Source organism: Squalius cephalus (genome assembly GCF_949319135.1).
Source record: "Squalius cephalus genome assembly, chromosome: 7".
NCBI lineage: Eukaryota > Metazoa > Chordata > Actinopteri > Cypriniformes > Leuciscidae > Squalius > Squalius cephalus.
This window is the reverse complement of record NC_137128.1, coordinates 25,040,101-25,065,685: the sequence shown is the minus strand read 5'-3', so window position 1 is coordinate 25,065,685 and position 25,585 is coordinate 25,040,101. Positions and strand designations below refer to the sequence as shown.

General features: G+C 37.2%; 2 protein-coding genes and 1 long non-coding RNA gene across 8 annotated transcripts; 1 reads left to right on the top strand and 2 right to left on the bottom strand.

Moving 5' to 3' along the window:
• Positions 1-177: 177 nt before the first annotated feature.
• On the bottom strand, positions 178-4,793 carry znf414 (zinc finger protein 414). Of its 6 annotated transcripts, none has more exons than XR_013821897.1 (8): positions 4,623-4,793; positions 4,216-4,264; positions 4,014-4,124; positions 3,774-3,879; positions 2,732-3,255; positions 1,982-2,052; positions 1,191-1,343; positions 306-732 (listed from the first exon to the last, which is right to left on the bottom strand). XR_013821897.1 is itself a non-coding variant. In XM_079877556.1 (7 exons), the coding sequence occupies exons 2-7, from the start codon at positions 4,220-4,222 to the stop codon at positions 656-658; spliced, it is 978 nt and encodes a 325-aa protein (XP_079733682.1). In that variant the 5' UTR covers positions 4,223-4,264; positions 4,623-4,761; the 3' UTR covers positions 178-655. The 6 variants fall into 6 exon arrangements, 4 of the variants coding, with proteins under 4 accessions (XP_079733682.1, XP_079733683.1, XP_079733685.1 ...); XR_013821898.1 differs by having other exon boundaries at positions 312-732; positions 4,698-4,775; XM_079877556.1 differs by lacking the exon at positions 1,982-2,052 and having other exon boundaries at positions 178-732; positions 4,623-4,761.
• Positions 4,794-6,372: 1,579 nt separating this feature from the next.
• On the top strand, positions 6,373-19,304 carry mknk2a (MAPK interacting serine/threonine kinase 2a). Its single transcript, XM_079877547.1, has 14 exons — positions 6,373-6,463; positions 6,871-7,044; positions 7,162-7,249; positions 7,421-7,522; positions 7,603-7,700; positions 11,258-11,337; positions 11,724-11,797; positions 12,147-12,251; positions 12,348-12,403; positions 12,650-12,745; positions 15,702-15,896; positions 16,373-16,537; positions 16,648-16,688; positions 17,374-19,304. Exons 2-14 carry the CDS (start codon positions 6,994-6,996, stop codon positions 17,657-17,659), a joined length of 1,437 nt encoding a protein of 478 aa, XP_079733673.1. The 5' UTR covers positions 6,373-6,463; positions 6,871-6,993; the 3' UTR covers positions 17,660-19,304.
• Positions 19,305-22,931: 3,627 nt separating this feature from the next.
• Positions 22,932-24,574, bottom strand: LOC307162099. Its single transcript, XR_013821861.1, has 4 exons — positions 24,440-24,574; positions 24,088-24,360; positions 23,901-23,984; positions 22,932-23,286 (listed from the first exon to the last, which is right to left on the bottom strand). It is a non-coding gene; the product is annotated as an uncharacterized lncRNA (long non-coding RNA).
• Positions 24,575-25,585: the final 1,011 nt, after the last annotated feature.

Genomic DNA, 25,585 nt, shown 5'->3' with positions numbered 1-25,585 from the left:
ACAGTTTTTAAAATAAAAGTAGAATGGCTTTTATCTACCTGTGTTTCTCATCCACATCTTCCATCTACTTTAATTATTTGCTTACACACCATGCAAATAAAGTTACTCCACCCTTTACTGTAAAATGTACGGCAAGGTTTTCATTAACTTTCTTTCGTGAAGTTCATAAAGTATTTTAAAAAGACATTTAATTACACTACATAAGTGAAATTATACAATATATAAACAGAATATTAAATACTTAAAGCAACAAATTCCACCACAGAAAATCGTGTAAGGTATTAAAATGAGATAAACTCGCATCACACTTTTAACATTTTTCCTAACAGGTTTTATTTGCAGGTAGTAAACACTACAGAAACAACTGTTTTTAATTCTTACACTATAACAAGTGGCCGAGATTTCTTTTTATAAACATGAATACAGTTCTTGATACAACCTCCAGCAAATAGATATTAAAAAAATGTAGGTGACATAATAGCACAACATTACTCAGGTTATTGCATAAAACATGCAGAACTTGGTGCTGCCAATCATGACTAATAGAGATTCTTGAAGTCCACACCTACAGTCAAATGAAAACATTAAGTTGCATATATAAAAAGCTATAACAAAAGTTTTTTGTCAATCATCAGGTTTCGTGTCTCATTTCATGCTAGAGTTGTGTATAAGTTGAGTTCTCAGTGTGCAGTGAAGTCTTAGCCAGTAAAGAAGCAGTGCCAATCTCTGTATCTGTAAAATGCACAGAAGGTTCAGTCTGGTGAGATGATGTCACTATATTGTGTAATTATTTTCAAAAGACTAAATGCCGGAATACACTACACTACTTAAAATCTGAACAGATTTTAAAACACCACGCATCATTACCAGACTTTCAAGTCCCCTCGAACACAACACACTTCTAAAACATCCTCCTGTCTGATATCATCCGACTGGATGCAATCAGAGTGAAGCTAAATAAAAAAATAACGTGCCCAATATGCACTACATGACTTTCTGTGAAATCTGTCAACTCTGACTGCCTAAAATCTGCAGGCTGGCTGACTTTGGGCATCTAGGGTCAACTTGTCCAGACTGCAAATCGGGGCAAAACAATCTGTGCAAAAGTCGTGTAGTGTTTTCCAGCCTTAACCCAATGAATTGCATTCATTATAAGGTTTATAATTACACAGTGAAGTAGGGAATCATACCAGGATCACCGTTCACTTTGCCCCCCGGGTTCTTGTGCTGGCCCTCAATGTGAGCAGTCATCTCCCCCCGGTCTGGGGTGCAGTGGCCACACTGTAGGCAGCTGTATCGCCCTCTTGTGTGTTCCCACAGGATGCGGCAGTTGAAGGATTGACCTGACAGATTTAATTAATGGGCGAGTCATTAAAATCAAAACCAACTCAAAGATCATCATATTCATGGTTATACATTCATTGAGAATGTTTGTAGACAGAAACAGAAAACCTTCACCAGTAAAAGTAGCAGATAATTGTATGATTGACTTGAGCTGGAAAAAGAACCCCAATGGATCACTGGCATCAGCTCATATACAAAAGCATGATTATTCACACAATCAAAATCATTAAACCCAGTTTAGACAGATGAACATGGGCACAAAGGTGTTGGGATTAGCAAGTGCTCTCAACATCTCCACACATGATCAACTATTATGACACAGCACCATCTCTTGCCAGAAATGACCACCTGATTTTTGCAAAAATACAAATGGGAAGGGGAAAAAGTGAAGTAAAGGAACACCGGCCCTAAAAGCAGACTCTGTGATGTCTCATTACATGTTAGTGAAGCCCGTGGACATATGCATTTAGGATCGGATGGGAGTGGACTGAGTCGTGCAACTAGATGGCACACCCAGGGAAACACTAAAACCGGTTAAAGCAGGGGAAGGGGAGGAGAGCTAGCATCTAAAGTATCATTTGAGGGAAGATCTGATTGTTCCCTCAAGCAATGTGTGTGTGGATTCTCTGTGCCTCACCTGGACTTCATCTCTACTTAAACTCTGACTGCTTGGAGAGTTCCATCTGTGCAAAAGGGGCCCGGGCGGTTCTGGCAGGACAGTGCAACATGACAAAACACAGTTCACTCAAAGTGGCCATGGCCAAGGCTTAGGCATTTCCCCCACAAGTGACTTACAAATTCCCTTTCAAAAGGACTCACACCTGTTGATAAGCAGGTGAGATCAGTTGAGCAAACTGCAAAATACACAGGTGAACAGGGTCTAAAATGTAGGATGATTTAAGGAACACTGGGTCTCATTCACTAATAATTGCATGGATTATTCATACTTATGCACACACCAATTTTAAAACACGTGCACACGGAATTGTCGTTAACCTCATTCTAATGTTAACGAATATGGAATATTCGAAATGAGCGAATGCGTGCCAAAAGTTAGTAATGTGCATAAAACACACCCAAACCATCTTTTCCTTTACAGCACATATATACACATAACATTTGTGAGATGAAATATCAAAAATTTCATCTTAACACATTGTGTATATATGTACATAATATATATGATTATGTGTGTTTTGTGGTTCTTACACTTTTTTTTAATACATTTTGGTATTTTTTTTAATAAAAGTTATTGGAGGAATTCAGGTTTTCCTGCACAAATTTGTGCATACGCATGGTTAGTGGATAAGACCCATTGCGAGCAATGACACTTGCTTTCAGTCGGCTTTCCTCACTCACAGAGGAAAGCTTTATGAGATCCATTCACCTTGGTTCTTCCTCCAGACTGCGTTTGATCCTGGCGATGACGGCAGGGGCGGTGAAGAGGGCAGACTGGGAGGACCAGACCTGGGAGACCTCTGCTGCTGCTGTAGGCCCGGATCTGGCAGGAAGGCTGGGTTAACAGGAGACAGGGTGGGTGGAAAAGGGCTGTAGGGGGATTCTGGTTTGCAAGTAAGATTTTGGTTTGAGGCGAGATTTAGAGTGGCAAGGAGCAAAGTTGCAGGGCCTGCAGTGGTTGGGTTAGTGAAAACACTGTTTTCTGGCATGTTTGCCAGTGTTGAATGTGTTGCCAAAGTGGGCATAGATGGCATAGACTCCATCTCCTCAGGCACATTTTGGGATAAGAGGGGTCCAGATGGTTCCATGTCACCAGAAGTGAGAGGAACACTGGCGGGCTCTGCGTCAGTCTCTATCTTTACTGCAGCCTTGTTCTTAGCAACCTTGGCACAGGTCTGCAGGTGTTTGAGGAGAGTGCGATAAGAACGCAGTTTGGCCCTGCAGCTCTCGCACCTAAAGGACACAGACATAATGATAATGAGGAAGCATAAAGCTGAAACATAATATTAAAAATAAGTAAATCAATACTAAAAGAAAAAACATCAAATCAAATTATACAAAAAAATTTAAATAAATTTGTAAATTGGTTTCTGAGATTGAGAACATTTTTAAAGAAAAAGCGACTAAGACAGTTTGAGATAAGAGGGCATCTATGGTAAATTGCTAAATTAGCTAGTTGTTTTATTTGATACTGAAACAATGGCAAGAAAGAGTGAAATGTTTGTTTGTTTTTAATGCCACAACTGATTATTTGGCTATTTTCATGGCGACAATCGTACATGTGCTATTAAAATTTATAAATAAGAATAAATAAGATATTCATATTCAACGTGTTTCTCCTAAACATTTTACCTTGATAAAAAGTTTTACAAAATTCTCAGAAGAGTGAAAATATTAAAAACAATTTATAAATTAATATATCTTTAGTTTACTAATAAAGAAAAGAAGCCTAAATGCAAAGCGGAACTCACAGGAAAAAATAATTTGGCTTGTAATGGTGTCTCATATGTTCCATGAGCTGCTGCATGTTGTTGAATGAACCATCGCATCCTATATGAGAGCACAGAAAAGCTTTTCCTAAAGAATAAAGGAGAGAGCATTATACACCAAATTGCTGATGTGACACTTTTCACGACTATAAATGAACTGATTAAATGATAACAAACAGCATTTCATCCATCAAAAAAGTCACAGGCACGTTGATGTTATACCTGGAAGAGACTGGGCAGTGTTCTTTTGATGGTCCTGAAGATGACTATTCAGTGCTTCTGGACTGTTGTAGGTCCTCTTGCACCCAAAAAACGAGCAGGACATTTGACAGCCTGGTGGAACATTGAGTGCTCCTTAAATTGGGCTATACAATGCATGAACATTGAAACAGCAAATTAAAACATAGTACTAATATTGACATACCTTCCATGGTGATTTCTTAGATTTGAGGCAGTGGGATCGGTCCTTCAGACTAGATAAATGAGATAAAATATGATATAGAACATTAATGCTCATGCACACTTTCAGTGAATGGCACGTAGTAAGTTCTAACGTGGGTGTGCACGTCATAACTACAAAGAGTAGACTAAGAGTAATTAGTAGACAGCATGCATTTGATCAATAACAGTGTTTAAGCAATCCATTGACGTTACTGACAAAACTAATATCACATATCATTAACGTAAACAATCAGGGACGTGCGCAGACAGCCAGCGGTCGCACGAGCTAGCAGACAACAACAACAACAACAACAAAACATCCCATTATCTGCTTGGAATAAATGTATACATGTGCAATTATTTATAGTGCACATTGATCATGACACTTACTATGAATGGATTTCGTGAGGTTTTCAAAGCTTCTTTTAAAAAATAGACGTTAATTCAAATGAAATCGATTATTACCTAGCTAGATCGCATTTCCAGCCTGGCTACGTGCGATACGTTCATCTCTAAATATCGCGAGAACATGCGTTCCCGTTCCAGTTCGTGTTGTTGACTGACAGACAAGATCACTTCCTTTTTATTTTTGTAGCAGATTTTAGTTTTAGTTCATTCGTTATCCACGACATAGCGATTAATAAAGTGACTTACAGCAATAATTAAAAATATATATATTTTCTAAATCCTAATCATCGTTGTCGATAGAATAAATGCGCCATACTAGTGGGAGTGTAATATTGGGGGTATTTTCTATATAATTTGTGCAGCTCGTGGTTCTTCTGTAATATCTAGGCTACTTGTTTCTCTAAAATACTCATTGACTTTGGCAGTCTGAAAGGTTTTCCTGCTATTGTATGTCTTCCTCTCTGTAGCTGAAGCAAATTGAAGGCTCAAAAATGTCAAGGGAAATCCTATAATTGTTGACACAGCTTTTACACATGGCACATAAAAGAGACGAGTACAATTCTGATACAGTTGCTTTCCAAGCCCAACATTTGAGTTTTGATATTGTTCAACCTTATTTTGTTTGTTTAAAGAAATGTAGCTCAACCCTTCGAATTATTAGTAGTGTAGGCTATTATTAATTTGATTAAAATACTTTTTTTCTCTTGACCATAGAGGGCACAAAATCTCATCTCAACACATTTAATGAATGACTATGCTCTTCTTATTTTAACATTTCATCTGCATATCATCATTTGTACTATTTAGTCAGCCGAACCCGTTTGTTTATTTAATCTAATTTTGTGTCTAGAAAATATGATCGGTGGACGTATTATGTTGCGAATTTATTTAGAAACTTTACGGTATTTAGACCTGAACTAAATGACCAGTAGATGGCGGCAGTGATCCACATATCATGCCTACAGACCAGCTGTTCTAATCCAAGATGAAACTATTTAAAATGATTTAAATTACGTTATATTAGGCCTACACACACAGTGTTTGAAAAACCCTTCTCTTACAGCTGCCCAACAAACACAGGACGTTCCCCTGACGTTGGTATTTGGTTCCCGTTTGGTTATTTTTTACTTTAGAAAGTTGCAATCATCCGTTTTAAAAATATAACTCCTAACCACAGGAACCGTAACTGACTTAACACATTAAATACCTGGTTGTGATATTGCACCCTTCAGCAACTACTGCCCTTTCCAAGGGTTTCTGTCTGAAGAATGAAATACTAAAAAATCTTTAAAAATACATAAGATTATCAAGTTTAGCCTATTGCAAATATATTTTAACAACTGATTATTTATAAATTAATCTGCAAAGTTTTGGCCATGGCCACTAAAGCTATATTTAAGACAAAAGTACTAATTAAACAAGGATTAGTTTAACTTTAGGAAAGTGTTAGAAAATATGTGTTGCCTCAAATGTGACCTGTTTAACTGTGTTAATGTATCCACTGTCCAGTAGATGGGGTAATAAACAAGTCCACTGAATTTGCCACTAAAGCGCCTGTCCAATTTTGTTTCTGAATAGATGACGTAGGGAAAACGATACCCCGCCCCTGAAATGAATGTCCAATAGTGTTCCGAGGTTTTGATTCGATATTCTTTTGATTGGGTGTGGAATTTAGAGTGGGCGGAGTGCAGGATAGAACCTTATATATGCGTTGTGCTCTCAGGATTAGTTTACATTACAATTGACAAACACATAGTAGCGCTCTATTACACGGTGGGTTGGAGCAACGACGTGAACGCTGGCGCCTCACGGCTAGTAACGGGGTAAGATGAAACCCTTTCCTCTGCCTATGAAATGATTCTGAGATCTCTTTATAAATAAACTCCAGGCCATTACTTTCTGAATGCAACCACATGCAGCTCAGAGGTTGGTTACACGGTCAGCCTGATTAAAAATAGCTACTCATAGCTTGCAAACTAATAACCAATTGTGAACGTACATAAGACATGCCAGTTTATATTTTTCGATTTTAATAGCTATTTAATTCGTTTCTTTTGCTGCGTGTTAACTTTCTGACTGTGCTGACTCTTGAAATATGATAAATACCAAGTCTGTACAAGAGCTTTTCTCTTCTCTTGTGGTCATCATCTGTATCTCTGAGACTCCAGATTATCACTGGAAGAGTATCTGAACCCATATTGATGCTGTTTTTGTTTGTCTTTGTATGCAGGAGTCATCTGTTGCGCGACCACCTTGAGGTGATCAGATCAGAGGTGACAAATAATTGATTTAAAGGACCCACTGCACAGATTTAGGCACCAAGCTGAACGTCATCATCTGACCATACGAAAACATGGTGCAAAACAAAATCACGGAGGTCACCGGATTCCATCGCTCCTTCAAGGTTGGTTACTTGTTGTTCTGACGTGCCAGAAAATGGCTTAATGGCCTGAATGAAAGTGAATTTGCAAGCTTAAATTTGTGACACTTGACAGAAATGTTCCTGTCTTCTTGTTCCCAGGGGCTAAACCCTTTCAAGACTGATGAATTCATAGATCCGGAATCCCATCTTGGCTCGTCCTTCAAGAAAGAGCACTCGCCAAGGCCTGGTACAGCTATTTTACCTAGTGTTTCAATAATATTGACCGTTATTATCAGTCTTAATGGTTGACGTAAACTCTAAGGAGGTAGAGATATAAGATAACTTTCTCAAGAACTCATTGTGTGTTAGGCAAAGTTCATAATAGATTAGAGGTTTTTTTTTTTGTTTTTTTTTAAAGACATGCCATCCAGCAAGCCCATCAATATCCCTGATGCCAAGAAAAGACATAAGAAGAAAAAAAGATGCAGAGCCACTGACAGTTTCTCTGGACGTTTTGAAGGCAAGCTTTATTTATTCTCAGGCCTGGAGTTAAGCTTCACTGTCTGTAGAGGGTAAATATTCATTTTCTTTTCTTTACAGATGTTTACAAACTTCAAAATGAGATTCTTGGTGAAGGGGCTTATGCTGTTGTACAGACCTGCATCAATCTGATCACCAATAAAGAATATGCGGTTAAGGCAAGTATCAGCACCCTCTTATGTAAAAACTGCACATCGCTATATCACTGTTCATGTGGCTATCAAATAATTAGGGTCTTATCTATGTGCAGGTTAAACTCCAGTCACAAAAGCAAAATTCCTGCTTAAGCTGTACACTCCTTGCATGATTATTGCTCTGATTTTACTGTCACAATCCCAGATCGTAGCCAAACCAGTGCTTATGGTTGATGGCGAAGCGCTAAGTATAAGCAGTTAGCAATGTGATCTTGTGACATCACTCATGATGACACTCTGATGTTTTCAAGCAAGTTTAATATTATTGCAGCATAGTTTTGAGTGAGAAATGCATAATGTGCTTAAAGTAAAACCAATGAGAAAATAAAAGTCTTGAAGGAGGGAGCAAATCAAAAGGCTTGTTTTAAGTCATTTAAAATATCATAACTTTGAAATACAATATTAACGTGTGTGAGAAGTTACCAGATTCTTTAGAGTAAATTCTGACACAAAAGTTGCATTTAACTTTTGATTGCAGGTGCACATTGTTAGCATGTTCTCTTAAATGTGTTTTTATTAACACTCCCAAGATGTGTTTGACCCTAGGTGTAGTATGTTTTGAGGAAAGCAGCCAAGCAAACTCTATCTTTTTTGTGTGTGTGTGTGTATAGCTGTTTACGTTGTTTTAAATGTGGCTAATGTTAGATTCCAGTGTGAACAGATCATGGTTCTGGATTGACCCGTATGTGCAAAAGAACGATTTAAAAGACGTCACACAGCAAGCTGTCATGCGAAAGTAAACACTGAGGACATGCGATTACGCGTTTATTTATAGTGATCTGCCGCGGAAGCCAGCAAGTTTATGCTCCGACAGGCAATATTAAAAAACAAAGCCGAGGATTCAAAAAAAGAGTGCAGAGTTTTAAAAAATGTGCTGTCGCTGTAACACTTGTGAGGTCTGACATATCGCTGTGCTTCCACTGACTACCTTTCGCAATTGTCTTGATAACTTCTGTCTGATATGTAAAATCTGACTCCCATGAGTGCAGAATTGTGGTGAATGTTGATATAGAGGGACGTAAAATTCGCATGAATTTCGTTTTGACTGTTCAAACTGAGGTCGCACTGCAAAACATCTGACCTGTATCTGATTTAGGACCACATATGGAAGTGGCCCAAGTCGGAATTATAAAGATGGTCCTGAGAAAACCAGTCGAGTCACATAGGAGCAAAAAAAGTTGGGCCACATTTGCCTGCAGTCTGAACATGGCTGTGTCCTGCCTTAAATGTAGTGTTACATAAGAATAAAATTGGGTTTATGCTGGGACAGATGGCTCTGTTTTAATGTTTCAGCCCTCATCAGGAAATACCGGACACTAGCTTTGATTCATGGTTATTTGAGCTTTGTTCATACAAGCGGTTTTATTTGTTGTGTGTGATGTGTACTTCTCTCTGGAACATTGGCCTTCCAGTTACTGTGCTGCTGCTGCAGCTGTGAAACAAAAATAAATGACTATTGTGCCTGTTCAGCAGAGAAACTTCCCCTTTTCAATTGTTGTTATTGTGAAGCAGGACATGTTAACTTTGAAAAAGCAGTGTGGTTTCTCGCATTACATCTGTTTGACCTCTAGTAGATGGATAAGGTAATATAGAGGGTGCTAAATGAGGCATGTGCAAGGACGTTCATGTGGCATTTCCTAGCAAATGTTCTGTAACTTGCCAAAGGAAAGACAAAATTGAAAACAGCAGGTTCTCCACATAGCTGATGTCATGGAATATTGTTCAATTCCAAGAGTCCAAGAGCTGGTGTGCATTTTTGGATGTTGGAGAAAGTTTGAAGTTTTCCTTTTACATTTTTTTTGTAATTTGCGTACCGTGCGACCTGAATCGTGTAAAATGTTTTGCTAATGCTAAACCTTTTGGGTTACTGTGATGTAAATGCTCACCTACAGGTTAAAATCTATGGACCCTGTATAAATTACATGCTCTAATGCCAAGGTAAATGGATTTCATTATAGTCAAAGAGACAGATGGCAAATAAACCAGTACATGGTTTGAGTTAAGTAGGGGAAACGCATCTTGTAAACCCTAGCCTATTAAAAATGTAAACTACTGTTCAAAAGGGGTGGGGTCAGCAAGTATTAATTTCTTTTCAGACAAAAAAAGTTAATCATGTGTGTATAATATAATATAATATAAAATAAAATAAAATAAAATAAAATCAAAGAATCCTAAGAAAAATTCAATTTAAAGGATTAATCCGCATTTTCAACATTGATCATACATTTTTCTTGAGCAACAAATCAGCATATTAGATTCAATGATTTCTGAAGGATCATGTGACACTGAAGACTGGAGTAATGAGACTGCAAATTCAGCTTTGCATCACAGGAATAAATCTCATTTTAAAATGTATTCAAATAGAAGTTATTTTACATTGTACATATAACAAACTTTTGTTAGATGCAATTTAATCGATTTGACATCACTAATTTAAATTAACTGCTATAACCCACTTATCACAACATTCCCAGTTGTTGATGTCCACAAAATTGGTGGCATGCCGCATGGTAGGCTCTACTAAGGATTTTCATAATTTATGGTGCGTTCAAGTCCTCCTGGGAAGTTCGTATTTACGATTTGGGAAGTCATGTTTTCGACCTCATGTGAGTTTAAGTCACTTTCGTCAGAGCAAGATGGTGGTGTACCTTCTTTAAGTAACCACCCAAAAAAACGTAAGGTTTTTAAACTTTCTAGAAAATGAACAAAGACTGTGCGTCACCATGTGCATGTTTTGAATTAATTTATGAAGCCTCTGTAAAATGTCAGTACACATTGTTATATTACAATGCTGTTATGTATTGTGCAGGCAATTAGCTTATTTCATTGTAAAAAAAAAATAAAGCCTTACAATGTCACTTCTAAATACCTTTAAGTATTGTGGTATTCCGCATTTCTCACTGACACACTCCTAACTCGTAAACTCTGGGCTTAAAGAAAATCCAGTTTCCCACTCGTATGTACAACTTTTTGGTGGCGTTCATGTGCATCCAACTCGTAAATTACGATATTTCCGACTTGACTTGAACGCACCATTAGTCAACCCTTCGTTTGTGATGAGCAACCTGCCACTACTTTGTTCATCATACATGGTCTGGGTGCCCTGAATGTTTTGAAACCTGACCATCTGTCTAGTCCGTTGGCTTGTAAAGCCTGCTGAATCAGTGGTCTGAGATGTTCTTTTGTAGACCGGCAGTGGCGTGTCATCTGTGTGCTTTCTAATCTCCCACACATGCCGTGCGTGGGTGATCCACAAAGGGATACACAGAACTGTCGACTCGAGCTGAATACTGAGATGACGTGGGCATGTCTGAGAGTTTTGCCACTTAAGAGCAAATGTGTACTTAAAGGGCTGACTCCAGGTAGCAAATGAGCCCATCAAAACAGACTCATTTTGTTCTGACCTTGACTTGCAGAACTGTGTCCTTCCTTGGATTTGTATTGGGTCATTAAGATGATGTTTTAATGTTCTACAGATAATTTGTATTGGGTCATTAAGATGATGTTTTAATGTCCTACAGATAATTGAGAAGAGGCCGGGCCACAGTCGGAGCCGTGTCTTCAGGGAGGTGGAAATGCTCTACCAGTGTCAGGGTCACAGGTACGGAAAGCCTTATGTGACACTATTGGTCCTTTCCCAAACCTCCATAAGATACCTCTTTTTTTGGCCACACTCTAAAATGGCATTTAACCATCACAGAATCTAATGCGATAAGCTAATTGGGCAAGAAATAAATCCAAGATGGTGGACAGGGGAGAGAAAACTTAACTTAATTTAACTTAACTGTTTAGCTTAGCAACATGCTGATGGCAAACTATTAAAATCAACTGCGGGGTCGAGTCTTATGACTGTTAAGATGCTGCCTACATAGATTGCAATACTGCTAATTAGGTTTTGGAACTAAGCTTGTGAAGCTCAAGCTCATTGAAAATCCTTTAAGATACCATCATGTTAGAATTCCTAATGTTTATCTTTTCTCACCACAGAAACATTTTGGAACTGGTGGAATATTTTGAGGAGGAGGACAAATTTTATTTGGTCTTTGAAAAACTGAGAGGCGGTAAGTAGTGTGACTGTCAAGTAGTGTGGGTTTTATTGTTTTTTGTTTTTGTAAAATATTTTTATTCAGCTAAGACACTAAATTGAAGTAAAGACATACGTTTACAAAATTTCTATTTCAATTAAATGCTGTTCTTTTGACATTTCTATTTTTAAGAACACTCAATTATGTATCACGGTTTTGTAATAAATAATTATAAATTTTACTTGAGCATCAAATCAGCATATTAGAATTACTCTGAAAGATATTAAACTTAAAAAGTTAAACTTCGAACTGTCGTCTATTCATTTGGTAAAGATTTTATCATATATAATATCAGCAAATTTCATGCATTTATTCATTTTCTCAGGTTCTATCTTGACCCACATACACCGAAGACAACACTTCAATGAGCAGGAAGCCAGCATAGTGGTGCAGGACATCGCCAGTGCTCTGGACTTCCTACATAACAAAGGTTGGGGCCTTTAGTAGTGATACAACACAATGTCTTCATGCAGTCTATATATCACCAACATAAATGTTTATTCATTATGTCTTCTACTTGTTCTAGGGATGGCACATCGAGACCTAAAGCCAGAGAACATCCTCTGTGAACATAGTGACAGGGTGAGTCTCTCTCTGTACACGAGGAGACATGAGACATCTGAGGAGAACACACATGCACTGCATTTCTGACCAGATTTTTGACGAATATGTTGGGTACAGTAGCATTTTGTGCTTTTTTTTTTTTTTTTTTTTTTTTTTGAGCTGTTGAACAAAACCTGAATTGACCCATAGGAATAATCAATGCAACACTCTTAACTCCCTTCACTATGACATTTAAAAGGGTTATTTTCTTTTTCTTTTCTGTAGATTTCTCCAGTGAAGATCTGTGATTTTGATTTGGGTAGTGGGATCAAACTGAATAGTGACAGCTCACCCATCTCCACCCCTGAACTCTTGACTCCGGTGAGTGTAACCTCGTAAGGACCACTTAAATAGTGTTCAACCAATATTTTTGATGGCCAATGCTGATACCTTAGAGCAGAGTGGCTGATGGCCTATATTGTATTGTACTATTTCATTTAAAGATGGTCAATGACACATGCTGCAGTGAAATTTATATTTATTTTACATAATATTTATTAAAATATAAATAATTTCAAAATGAATCAATATGAAATAATAATTTGCACTCTAAATTAAACAGATTTGTACTTTAGATTATTTAATGAGATTACACTATTGTCCATTAATAAAATGTTAAAATTATTAAAAGAGCTATAGGACATGTGATTGTAGGTGAGGGGTAGGAATTTTTATTTATTTATTTTTAACATTTTGATTAAGAGCTGTGAGGCTGGTTGGTGTTTAAGAACTTGTAAACACCCACAAATTGAACTTATTTCCATATGAACGCATTGTCACCTACATTTCATCGGGTATAAGTGTACATAAATCAAGTCACTAGTCAGTATTTTAATGCCATTTTTATTGCCGCTTCACTGCACTGTTGTTCTTATTTTGATAGAGGACAACAGAGATAACGGTTATTGCTTTAAAGCTACAGCCAATAAACCTCCATTTGATCACGTCCAGTAACTGAGTTTTGTGAGGTTTTCAATATCTGTTTTGATGTGCAGTGTTACCATAGGTCACAGAATTTTGTCAAGATTACAGATCAAGGAACAGTTGACCTTAAGTGGTTTAATTACCTCTCTGAGTCTGAAGGGAAGAGGCAAAGGTCTTTTAATGCGAATACTTTCATGTACAGAGATCAAAAACAAAATTCCTCATGGAGATCTTTTCACACATATCTCCCTCTTCTTACCGCACCCTGGTGGTGAGCACTCAGACTTTTTTACAGTCTATTCTTCTTGATGTCTGCAGACTCTGGAACTGGAACTGGGTGGGTCAGAGCTTGGATGGTGTACCCTTTCCATTTACTTTTAACTTAGACCATAGACTTTGGTTCATCTTCAAAACACACATGGAGACATTTTAAATAAAACCTGAGATTTCTGTCCCTCCATTGACCGTTTTTCCTCAAGCTTTGGCACTTCAAAAAATTCATAAAGACCTCTTAAATGCAATCCTTATGAATCAAGCAGTCTAATCCAATTCTTCTGAAGATGCATTATGATGAATCGATTTAATTTAGGCTTTTATTCACACACAAACATTAACCAATGTACATGCATACATGCATAAAGTACATAAAATGTGGTCATCGGAACCTTAAACGTGCTTGAACAAAAGTCTTTACTGAACAAGTATTTAATGACAATTTATCATTTGTGGGTGAACTATCCCTTTTAAATGTTCTGTGGTTGTTTTTTTTGTTTTGTTTTTTTTCCCTTTTTTTCCCTTAACTCTTTGTTGCATTTTTCACCCACAACTGTGGTTTTACTTGCTAGAATAATGACCAGGGAAAGTCCCTGGTTTTGCCAGAACTAAAGTCCTCTCATGCCATAACATTCTGTTCTTAATCCATTTGAGAACATGCAGTTGAGACTGATGCAATGCCAGCGCTAACTTTCAGTGGTGGAGGTCACTGATATAAACGAGGTGACTTAACGTCTTTGTGTATATCACTTTATATCACACTTTCCTTTATAACGACGGGAGGAAGAGGGTGGGGCTGCTCATAAGCGACAGACAGCTTTGTGTGATACTCCTAAGATTCCTCTTGCACAGAGGAGCGTTATGTAAGGGCTCAGTCATGCTGAAAGCAGAACCAGCTGGGCAATGAACTGACAATTGGGGATCATTGCTGGACTCTCGGTTTGTTGAATCACAGTGCACAACTGTGTCTATAGTGAAAGGGACCCATTTGCGCTTCCATAATCAGGTGATCTTTTATTAGCTTCAATTGTTTAACCAATAGTTCTTTCTTCTGATTACAAAGGCATTGTGTCATAAGATCAACTGGCCAAACATCTTATGGTAAAAGCACACAGTGACATTTTATCACGGCACACTCCATTTTTGCCGGTTGTCTCGTTTCCTTGAAAGTGATGCCCCTGACACCTTTACAGAGCTCTGATGCTTTGAGGGAACATTGAGTGTGCTTGCGAGGTTACCAAGGCTTGGGTTTAGATTTGTCAGGGTCAGAGGGAAGGCAGCCCAGGCTGATTTTTAGGATGCTATTTAAGGACAGAGTCTCCTCCCCCTCTGCATAATGTATTTAGCCTCCTCCGTTTGCATCAGTGACTCATGTAGTAGTTGTGTAACAATCTTTTTTACCAGACCGCTGCACTTCCATAAAAATAACCTGGTCTGCTTGTCCTGCCAAACTGCTAACCTCCTGTGTTTTTGTTGCATTAATTATTAGTGCACCATTCAGGATGTCCGTTCGTATGCGTGTTATGTAACACTCAAGCAGGGTTGGGGCTTGTTTATCCCCAGCCGGTGTAGAGCGGCTTAAATCCTTTTTCTTTTTTCCCCTCGAGCAGCAACCTTTTGGCCTAGTTTCCACATGACGCAGGGCAGACAGCAGCCTGTGGTCCCTGCTGGAACAGTTGTCCGCTGACGCGCCCAGGTCTGAATCGGATCAGGCCACCCCAGCTTAACTCGGAACAATGAACTTGATAATGCCTCTGCAGGTGAAAACAAACAGGAGAGGCCAAGCTGAGGGATTTCTGACAGCTCTGACAAATGATGTAGCTCTAGGTTGCTCACCTTGTAATTTGTTACCGTACATCAGAACTTGTTGTCTGACCTAGGGACATGCTGATGGGACGTTGTAATGAGTGTATATGTTGTAAACATGAAGTGAAACAGAACTTGAGGCTGGGTTGTTCCTCTCTGCTCTACCCAATAGTGTACTTATGGCATTTAAAAACAATATTGGAAATTTTTGGACTTTACTTTGCATATCTGAGGACTTTTACAGTGTGTACTAAAGTGTTTTTAATTCCTGCAGTGTGGCTCAGCTGAATACATGGCCCCTGAGGTGGTGGAAGCCTTTAATGAAGAAGCTAGCATCTACGACAAGCGTTGTGACCTGTGGAGCCTCGGCGTCATCCTCTACATCATGCTAAGTGGATACCCGCCCTTTGTGGGTCGCTGTGGAACAGACTGTGGTTGGGATTGGGGAGAGCCCTGCCAAGCCTGCCAGGTACACCACACATCTAGTTTGCTGGGAAATCGGGCAGTTTCGAAAGTACTGAAAGTCCAAAACTTTCCGGTGGAATTGTAGTAGGAAAGACCTAGAAGGACCTGGTCTAGCCATCTTGTTTCATAGTCAGGGTTTGATTGCCTGGGACAACTAACTTTTTATTTGGCTTTAATTTTTTTAATTTAGTTGGGCTTGTAGTTTTTGTGATGGTATCGCATAAACTACAAATCTAAAAATAAAAATCGAGAACTGTGATTTAACAACCTTACTTTTATTATTTATTTATAAGGGAAGAGAGCGATGAAATCAATGAATAAATCATTTATTTTAGTAGTTATTTATTACTTTTGTGGCAGGGAAAATAAAAATCTGAACCACTTGCTTGACCGATCCAGTACAAAAACAAAGAAAATCCCTGATCCCTGTTACTACTTCAGATTAGATGTTTAATACCATTCATTACAATTTGTCCACAGAGCATGCTGTTTGAGAGCATTCAGGAAGGTAAATACGAGTTTCCAGAGAAGGACTGGGCACACATCTCCCCTGCAGCCAAAGACCTCATCACCAAGCTGTTGGTTCAGGATGCCAAAGACCGCCTCAGTGCCGCCCAAGTGCTGCAGCACCCATGGGTTAAAGGGGTAGGTCCATTACTTCCAATCTTCTCTAGGACTTTGAAGACTTTAACCCAGTTAACATATATTTGCTGCTTTGACTTATTTGACTCATTTCTGTTGTCCTTCATTTTTAGTGTGCACCAAACACTGTGTCTGCATCCATACTCCATCAGAGGTGGGTAAAGTGCAGATTAAAGGCCCTGATGTACTCGCAGCAAAGTTGATTTTCGCTATTCTCTTAGGGGTAAAAATAAGATGGAAATGTGTGAGTTTGTGTACTGTTAGCAAACATCCCAATGCTGCCCACACTGTTGCGAGTGCTGTTTAGATGAATATGTAAATGTGTGCTGTGCACTTACATCTAAATAACAAAATAAGCACAACAAAAATGACAGTTGTGAGAAAACGGCAGTGAAGAAAAATCATAGGGATGTGGATGTTTGCACAAGCTCCTTAATTTGAGCAAGTCATGTCTATTCATTTGTGCAAGTCATGTTTATTTATTAAGCAATCTATTGTATAAAGTGCTATAAAGAAAGCAGTTTACAGTATTAAACATGAAAAAAACAGTGTGCATGTCACTTTCTATTAGAAGCACACCTACCTATACGTAATTGCCAAAGACCAAAGGTAGTTCGAATGGGTTTAACAGCTTCTCAGGAATTTCAAATTCTCAAAACCATCTTCAAACAGATTTTGTCACGAGTTTGTTCTTCAATTCTGCTATCAGGGCCTATATAATACAGTATATCAGGGCCTTAATACATTTCTGAATCCCATTATCCAACAGCAATAGTTTTGACTAAATACCAGATAATTTAATATTCATGCTATCCTAACCATCAATGTCTTTTCTCCAGGGGCGGTAGCGCTCAGGACCTGACGTTCTTTGCAGGGCAGGCCGTAGCCATGAACCGGCAGCTGGCTGAGAGGGAAGAGAGCGAGGAGCAGCAGCAGCAGCTGGAGGAGATCTCCTCCCCACTTCTCTTCTCCAGCAGCTCCAGCTCCATGCTGCTGTCTCCACCCTCGAGGTCCAAGCTGGCCCGCCGCAGGAAGACCGCAGGCAGCCAGCACCAAGGGCCGGTGTGTGCTTCTGAACTGCGCCAGCTCCTCGCCCCACTTGTGCTCGTGGGCGACTGTGCCTGATCTCTACCACCTTCTCCAGCCCCCAATCACCCCCTGACGACCTTTTATCAGAATCTTCAACTAGGCAGTGTGTTGACCTCTGACCTCTCTGCCCAATTACTTTGTGGGTCGTACGCTTTTGTGGGAAGGACTCGTGTTTGTAGCACTTAAAGCGCCTCCAAGGCCCCCTGCACACAGTTTTGATTGAGTAAAATGTGGCTGTTGTGGCTGGAAAAAGACTTGTTGATGTCTGAGAGTCCCTGGAATCTGTCAATATAACAATGTTTACGAAAAGCACGAGAATCAAAGGACTCAAGCTGCTTCCATTCCTCTACAGCTGGACCTCACAGAAGCCATTTAATTTCTAAGCATTAGAAAAACACTTTTGCTGTTTGCCTTTGCGCTCACATGGGACCCCCAGCAGCCGAATCTTTTGTACTTATGCAGTCTTTGAGACTTACTTTTTCTTCAGTAACTCTCAAAGTGATAATGATGGCAGCCTGTGACTATGTAATTAAGCAGCAACTGTTGTTGGGACTTAAGTGGCAAATTAATTTATAATTCAAGTTATCCAGGGCAGAAATTGCAGCCATGTTGTGCGGGGTTCATATCCTGAATTATCAAGGACCTTATTTGCCTATTTCAATCCACTGTATTACTGTAAAAACACTTGTTTTCTGCCAAAATCAAATCTGAGCAGTGTTTTCTGCAGAAACCTCAGGATCTCTTTCTGAATGAACAACCAAAGCAGATTTAAAAGCTGAAAGACCCATTCTATGTAAATTCATTGGCGTTTAACATGTCTTGTCCTCGCACTGGAAAGTTACTTTTTTTTTCTTTTTTTTTTTTAGGGAGGTGGCACAACTTCTGTATTTGGCCTCTCAGGAAAACAGGATTTGGTTCCATAATCATGTTTCCACCCCATTTTCGTTTCCTCCTCTTTTGACCTGAAACGCCATGCAATGCCATGGGGGGTTTTTGAGGAATTGACAGGTGCATTTTCAAGGCTCTGCTGCAAATTCTGAGAAGTCTAGCATTTGCATTTCCAACTCCTTTTTCACCATTCATTCAGTTAGTCATTGAACATTTCGTGTACACACGGGCTCTGTCAATGACTCCATTCACTGTTTGAATAAAGGTGATTTATTCCACGAAAAGACCTTAAGTCCTCTGTTAGCATCCTTTTTGTGCTTGTAGACAGACATCTGAGAGAAAGGTAAAGCATAGATATGCAGAAAAAACTCCAGAAACCAATGTGCCGTGCTGCTATAATATTTTGCCCCCCTGCCACTTTTTTATTTTTTGTGCTTGGAAGGGAGATTTTTATCTTCACTCTTTTTAAAAATGGTTTGTCTATTGGTTTTTAAAAGTTGTCTAACTTGTGTTATGAGAAAATGTGAGCCCCCACCCCTTTTTTTTTTTTTTTTTTTTGGTCCTCAATAAGTGCCAATATATAGACCAAAGGCTTGATTTCTTCTAAAATATTACTTGTTAGTAGTGTTCCACATTTCCGATCTATGATGACTTTAGACACTTTAATGTTTGATAGGTTTTTCTCATACTGTAATGTAACCAGAAAATATGCAGATCAACCTGGAACAAAACACTTTCACTCTGAGTGAAGCAAAGCCTATCATTGAGGTTTTTGGTTTAATAAGTTAGTGGTTTGTCTTACAGTAAGACTTTTCTTGAAATGCAAAATAATATATATAATTTTATTTTTTTTATTTTTTCTGACGGAAACCACCTAGGATGGAATCTGCTGAGTTTTGTCTTTCCTTCTGAGAAAGACCCCATTTTTATTTTTATTTGGCATTTTTTTTTCATAGAAGCCCCCTCTACACTCATGTAAGGACCAGTGGTGTACCTTTCGTGGTTATTCGTGTATTTTCATGTGGGTGTATTTTTCTTTTTCTTTTTCCATCTGACCCAGGGGGGCCAAATAAAGAACATGGAAAACTGTTCAATTACAGTGGTTACTTTTTCTTGTAAAAACACTCATAATTGACCACTTAAGCTCAAGGGATTATTATTATTATTATTATTTTTATTATATATAATATTAATTTTCTTATACAAAATGAGTTCCTCTATAACAATATTCAATTTTTTTTTTAATCTATTATAATTTACTTTGGGACCATATAAAAACTTTTGTGCATGTAATTTATTATTATTATTATTATTATTATGATAAACAAACAGCCTCACCAAAGTTGTTAAATTGTGATCGAGGAGAACATTGGTGTCTGTAAAGAAGCTTTAATATATATTTTTTAAAGGTTTAAAACCTTTAAAAGGTTTTTGTCCTCCATTTCAGATAGACTGATGGTCCTGGCCTATATTTCTTTTTAATTTTTTTAATTTTTTTTTTTGTTTACGACAATTCCACGTAGCAATGCGCTGTGGATGTTGCTTGAACTTTTTCAGAATCTTTTTTTTTTTCAAAAAGTTAGAAAATTAAAAGAAATGTTATAATTCATGCAAATTACTTATGCGTTTGTCTCTCACAAACATCACTGAATTTCTGTCCTTCATTGTACACACACTCAGACGTAATTTTTACATCACCGCTTTGATAAACACTTCAGTATGCCATAACATGTAGTTCACATGCCAGTTACAAGCAGTGCCAGTCCTAGATGTGTGGGGGTCCTGAGCAAAACTTTATGAGGGCCTGTCAGTGCGTTCATCAAAACCCTTTAATCTGTTCTTTCAGAGTAGTTTCACTGTCAACACAAACTGTCAGTAATACATTTAAAAAAAAGACAATCACAAACAAAAGGACAAATACAACAGAAAAAAGATTACAAATGAAATGAACAATTTAGCCTAATAATAATAGCCTGCCAAGTCTCTATTTTGAATATGCAGTTGTCATAACTGCTTATTTGTAAATGCTTTCAGCCTAGTGAGTCCTTCACCTAGAAAAACATGAAGAGATCATGTTGATAAATAATGGTTGGTGCAGATTGATTTATTAACTGTTGGATAGTCAAGGGGGTAAATATGTAGGCCTAATTGTAATGCTGAATGTTATTCAGTATTCTCAATGGTGATTAACATTAAAGTAGTAGGCTATGTAACGTTTTTTCCGTAAACATAAATTAAAGGGGTGAGCGGTTGTTGATTTAAAATTAGATACATCTGATATTATTTTAACCTCCAATTATGTTATTTAACAGTTGATATGGTTATTTAATACTTCACTAACTAGCAGAAGACACTAGCAGGGTTTAGATTGAGTTGCGCAGGCGGGGCATGTTGTAACACTGCATTACTATGTGCCCATATTAGAAGAACTATGCTATTCTATTCTATATTTCATGAATTCTATCGAGAAACCATGAGAAAAAAGTGCATATAGACTGAAAGTCAATGTTCAGATAGGCTATTAGGCCTATTCATTATTATTATGTTTTGAACTATGCTGTAGGCTATTTTGCGGTTTTTGTAGTCAAACTCAAAAATTAGTTTATTTTTTAAAACTTTCATTATTTTACATGGAAAAGTGTATTTTATTAAGAAAATATTTTAGTTTGTCTTTATTATTTTAGATAACATTTTAAGCTTGTCATATGGCCATATTACAACATGCCCATCCATTCTTTCAGGGTAAATCAAGAAAAAAGTATACACTGTATTAATGAAACAAAACCACATAATTGTACTAGATGTGTGAAATTAATGTGGGAAAAACTAAATTCTCTGAACCCCAAGTGAATTTACCTCACAAACTGAGAAAGTCAGAAAGTGATACTCTGATAGGCTACCGCAGGCCATGCTTGACTGCAGAATGTCTTAAAGAAAGTTGAAACTTTAAGGGCAAAAAGAATCAGTGCCATTGTAAGAGTAAAAAACAAAAAGTATAATCTGATAAATATGGTTGACAATTAAAAATCGTATTTACTCGCATTTCAAAACAGGAATGAGCGTCGAGCTGTGTTGGGAAAAGTCAGGGTTGAGAAGAAACACGAGCTCCCCCACGTGTTGAAATCCAGACATTATTTTTTTCGAAACATTCATTTCACTGGTAAAAATCAGTTGTAGCAAGGCAAAGGACAACATTTAGGCACAACTCATTTAATTATTATTATTATTATTAAAATGTGAGACGCGATAATTAATTTTAATTTAAAATCCAAATTGTCTATCCTAGAAGGGTAGAAAATTGATTAGAATAGAAAATCAAGATAATAATAGTTTACTTTAGATACACGTTTTCTTACAAGTCTTTTTTATGAAGGGTAGGGGGGAGCGCGGGGCACAACCTAACGCGGGGTTAGTTGTAACACGCTTGTTTTAAATACTTCCGCACATGCTTGGATGACGGAACTTTGTTTATTTACTAGTTGCCATATCAACACTATATAGAAAAAAAAATCCGACAAAATTATTTATTTTTTTTGGAAGATATCCATAGACATTTATTAAACCATAGCAAAAGTAAATTTCTTACTTAAGTTAATTTTTCATCTCTATTTTTTGTGTTTATTTAAAATAAGACAAATCTGATATTATTTTAATCTCCAAGATGTTATTTAACAGTTGAGATAGTTATTTAATGCTTTGCTAACTAGCAGAAGACACTAGCCGGGTTTAAATCCCAGTTGTGCAGGCGGGGGCATGTTGTAACACTGCGTTACAATGTGCCCCTATTAGAAATATGCTATTATATTCTATACTTTTATTAATTTTATTGAGAAAACGTGAGAAAAAGGTGAATAAAGACTGAGAGTCAATGTCCAGAAATTACTAATTATTTATTTGTTTTGAACTATGTTGTATAGCTGTGTTTTCATGTGTTCGTAGTCAAAACTCAAAAATGAGTTTATATTTAATTATTAAAAATTGCAATTATTTTATATGAAAAGGTTTTTTAATTGTATTTTATTTAGAAAATATTTTAGTTTGTTTTGTATATTTTTTTTATTAGATCAGATAACATTTTAAGCTGCCATATGTTATGTTACAATGTGCCCCACACATGTTACAATGTACCCCACCTATGGGGCATGTTGTCACATTTCACTTCCATTCTTTCGGGGTATATCAAGAAAAAAGTATATACTGTATTAATAAAACAAAAACACATAATTGTACTAGACATGTGGGAAATTAATGTGGGAAAAAATAAATACTCTGAACCATAAGTAGATTTACACAAACTGAGAAAGTCAAAAAGCGTTAGGTTGTGCCCCGCTCTCCCCTATATAGCATACCGTCTACCAGATGGGAGACATTGAAAAGAATGATGGAAAGGATGCAATCGATTCACTATGAAATCAGATTTGTGAGAATTTGTTTATATGGTTTTATTTATTTAGTTTATAATGCTGAGAGATAACGGCCAATATCACAAAGCTGTTTTGACTTTAGACACATCTGACATTAGACTTATGAACAACACAGAGCACTAGATAACGTTTACAAATTCAGCACTGGAAGAATATTGAATTCTGTATAGCAGCAAGAAAATGCATGGAGAACATTTATTGGAAGCATAGTTTTTTTGACAGAATTAACAGAAATTCTGTTGATTTTTCAATGCTTCTGGCACACAGTTTTCAGCGCTGCAGTTATTGACCCGATGAGAAAAACCGCTGTCTTGAACAGAATGTACCATATCAGCACTGGATCCAAAATCCCTTACAGAAACAGAAACACAAAAAAAAAAAAAAGAAGAAGAAGAAGAAGAAAAAACCACATTCAGTAGACAGAAGAGATGGAGATTTATTTGTCATAATATGCAATAAATCTAAAATTGTGGGTCTGAGATTCACAGCATTCACTAGTAAAATAAAACAGTAAAGTTGTTATAAAATACATTAAATATTATGAAATGCCAAAAAAAGATTGAAACTATCCAAGAAAAAGGACAACAGCTACAGAACTTTTTAACATTTTCTTACTCTATCAATATTCAATTTAAATATTTTTTTTTTTCATCTATTATAATTTACTTTGGGACCATATACAAACTTTTGTTGTGCATGTAATTATTTTTATTATTATTATTTTATTTTATTTTATTTACAGGTCACAGGTCAGAGCATTTTCTTAGCAGGACAATAGGATAGTTAAATAATATTGTATTACAATTGTCAACAGACATTTCTACCAAACAGTAAGTTAAATTTAGTTTATCCTGCATATTGATCTATAAAGCAATTAACATCAATTCTATAGGCTAATATGATTTATTTCAATAATCCAAATTCTTTATACTGATGTATTAAGTCTCAGATATGGAGAAACTTACTTGATGGTGTAGAGCTTTGGTATGTGGTAGTCAGAGAGGATGATGTTTTATTTACAGTGGATAATTTTGCAGGAAAATCACAGTCTGAATCACACACACACACACACACACACAAAAGGAAAAACGTTCTTAGTCTAAATTTTTTTGTTTAAAATTGTTCAATGGGCCGACAGAATTTCACACTTACCTTCCACTTTTACATAAGCCCAGCTGCTCATTGAATCCGATGAATTTGTTTCGCAGCTATATTTTCCTGCATGATTATTATTTGCACTGTGAACATGTATAGAGAGTGTGAAACTATTACACGAAGACTCTAGACTGTGCTGCAATTGTTCATCTTTCACCACTTGTACATGGTTTTGTGGTCCATGGCAAACAAACTGACATGTGAGGGTAAAGTTTTGACTGGAGCAAACTTTCTGCCCTCCACTCACTCTGATGCTGGTCCGACAGCCACCTAAAAGAAATAATTACAGACATGTAGCTCTCCAAATATACATAAAAAAAGGTTACTACGTACCTTTTCTGAAACTTACCACTTATATATGATGGAATCAACAGCAGCAAAATGAATTTCAGAAAGCACATGTTTGAAGTGAACTGAGACAAACTGTTGAGGTTCAAGATAGACTTTGCAGAGAACCACTCACGTGTCATGAACAATAGGAACTGAGACCAACTTTTGAGGTTCAAGTAGAAATAGACTTTGCAGAGAGCCAGGAACTCACATGTCATAAACAATAGGAAATTACTCAGGCTGTGGCTTTGTATTTTATCAGCTGATGATCAATTAGATATGTTCAAACAATAAAAATCCCTCTAATCAAAAGAATTTTGCAGGTTTGAATGAAAAGGTCATCTAAATGAAACATCACCTGCAAACAGTGGTGGTTCCAGGATTTTTTTCTTATGGTGATAAGGGGGGCTTCGCCCATGTCCAATACATTCATCTTGTGACTCCCCGTCACAGTTCCACCCCGGAAAACTAATTTGTTGAATGGAGGTTTCCAATTGAAAGAGTTTTTAGGTGTAAGGGTAGGTTTTGAGTTTCAGGCGTAAAGATAGGTTTTAGGGGGGGTTCAGTATGTAGGTTCCAGATTAAAAGGGTTCTTTAGGCATAAGGGAAGGTTTTAAGAAGAAATATAAGAAGTAAATGAAAAAGTATTAGGTGTGAGGGTTAAGACTTCTCAATGCTTCTTACTGTTTCAAAGTTAATGAGGATTTCCCCCCCAATCCACTAATTGAATTGGTTAAGGTTACAGTAGATGCGTTTCCATTACAGATTTATGCAAAAGGTTTGCAATATTTTCTAAATGTCGATAACCGATGTTATGCGGCTAACGTAATTTTTTCTCTCACGATAAGTCATTCCAAAAATCATGGCGATGGATGCTGGTTTACGTATATCCCAGCCACCGTACTATCCATTATTTTTAATCAAAGTAGACGTAGGTGTGTTATCCAAGCATCCAGATTAATTTTAACGTGATTCTTTTTGAGAAAAGTAGCGATTCAATTTAAAGAAAGTATCGATTCATTTTTAGGAAAAGTGTTGATTCTTTTTGAAAAAGTAGCAAATCATTTTTAAAAAAGTAGCGAATTCTTTTTGAGAAAATTAGCGATTCTTTTTGAGAAAATAGCGATTCGTTTTAGGGAAAGTAGCGATTCTTTTTGAGGAAATT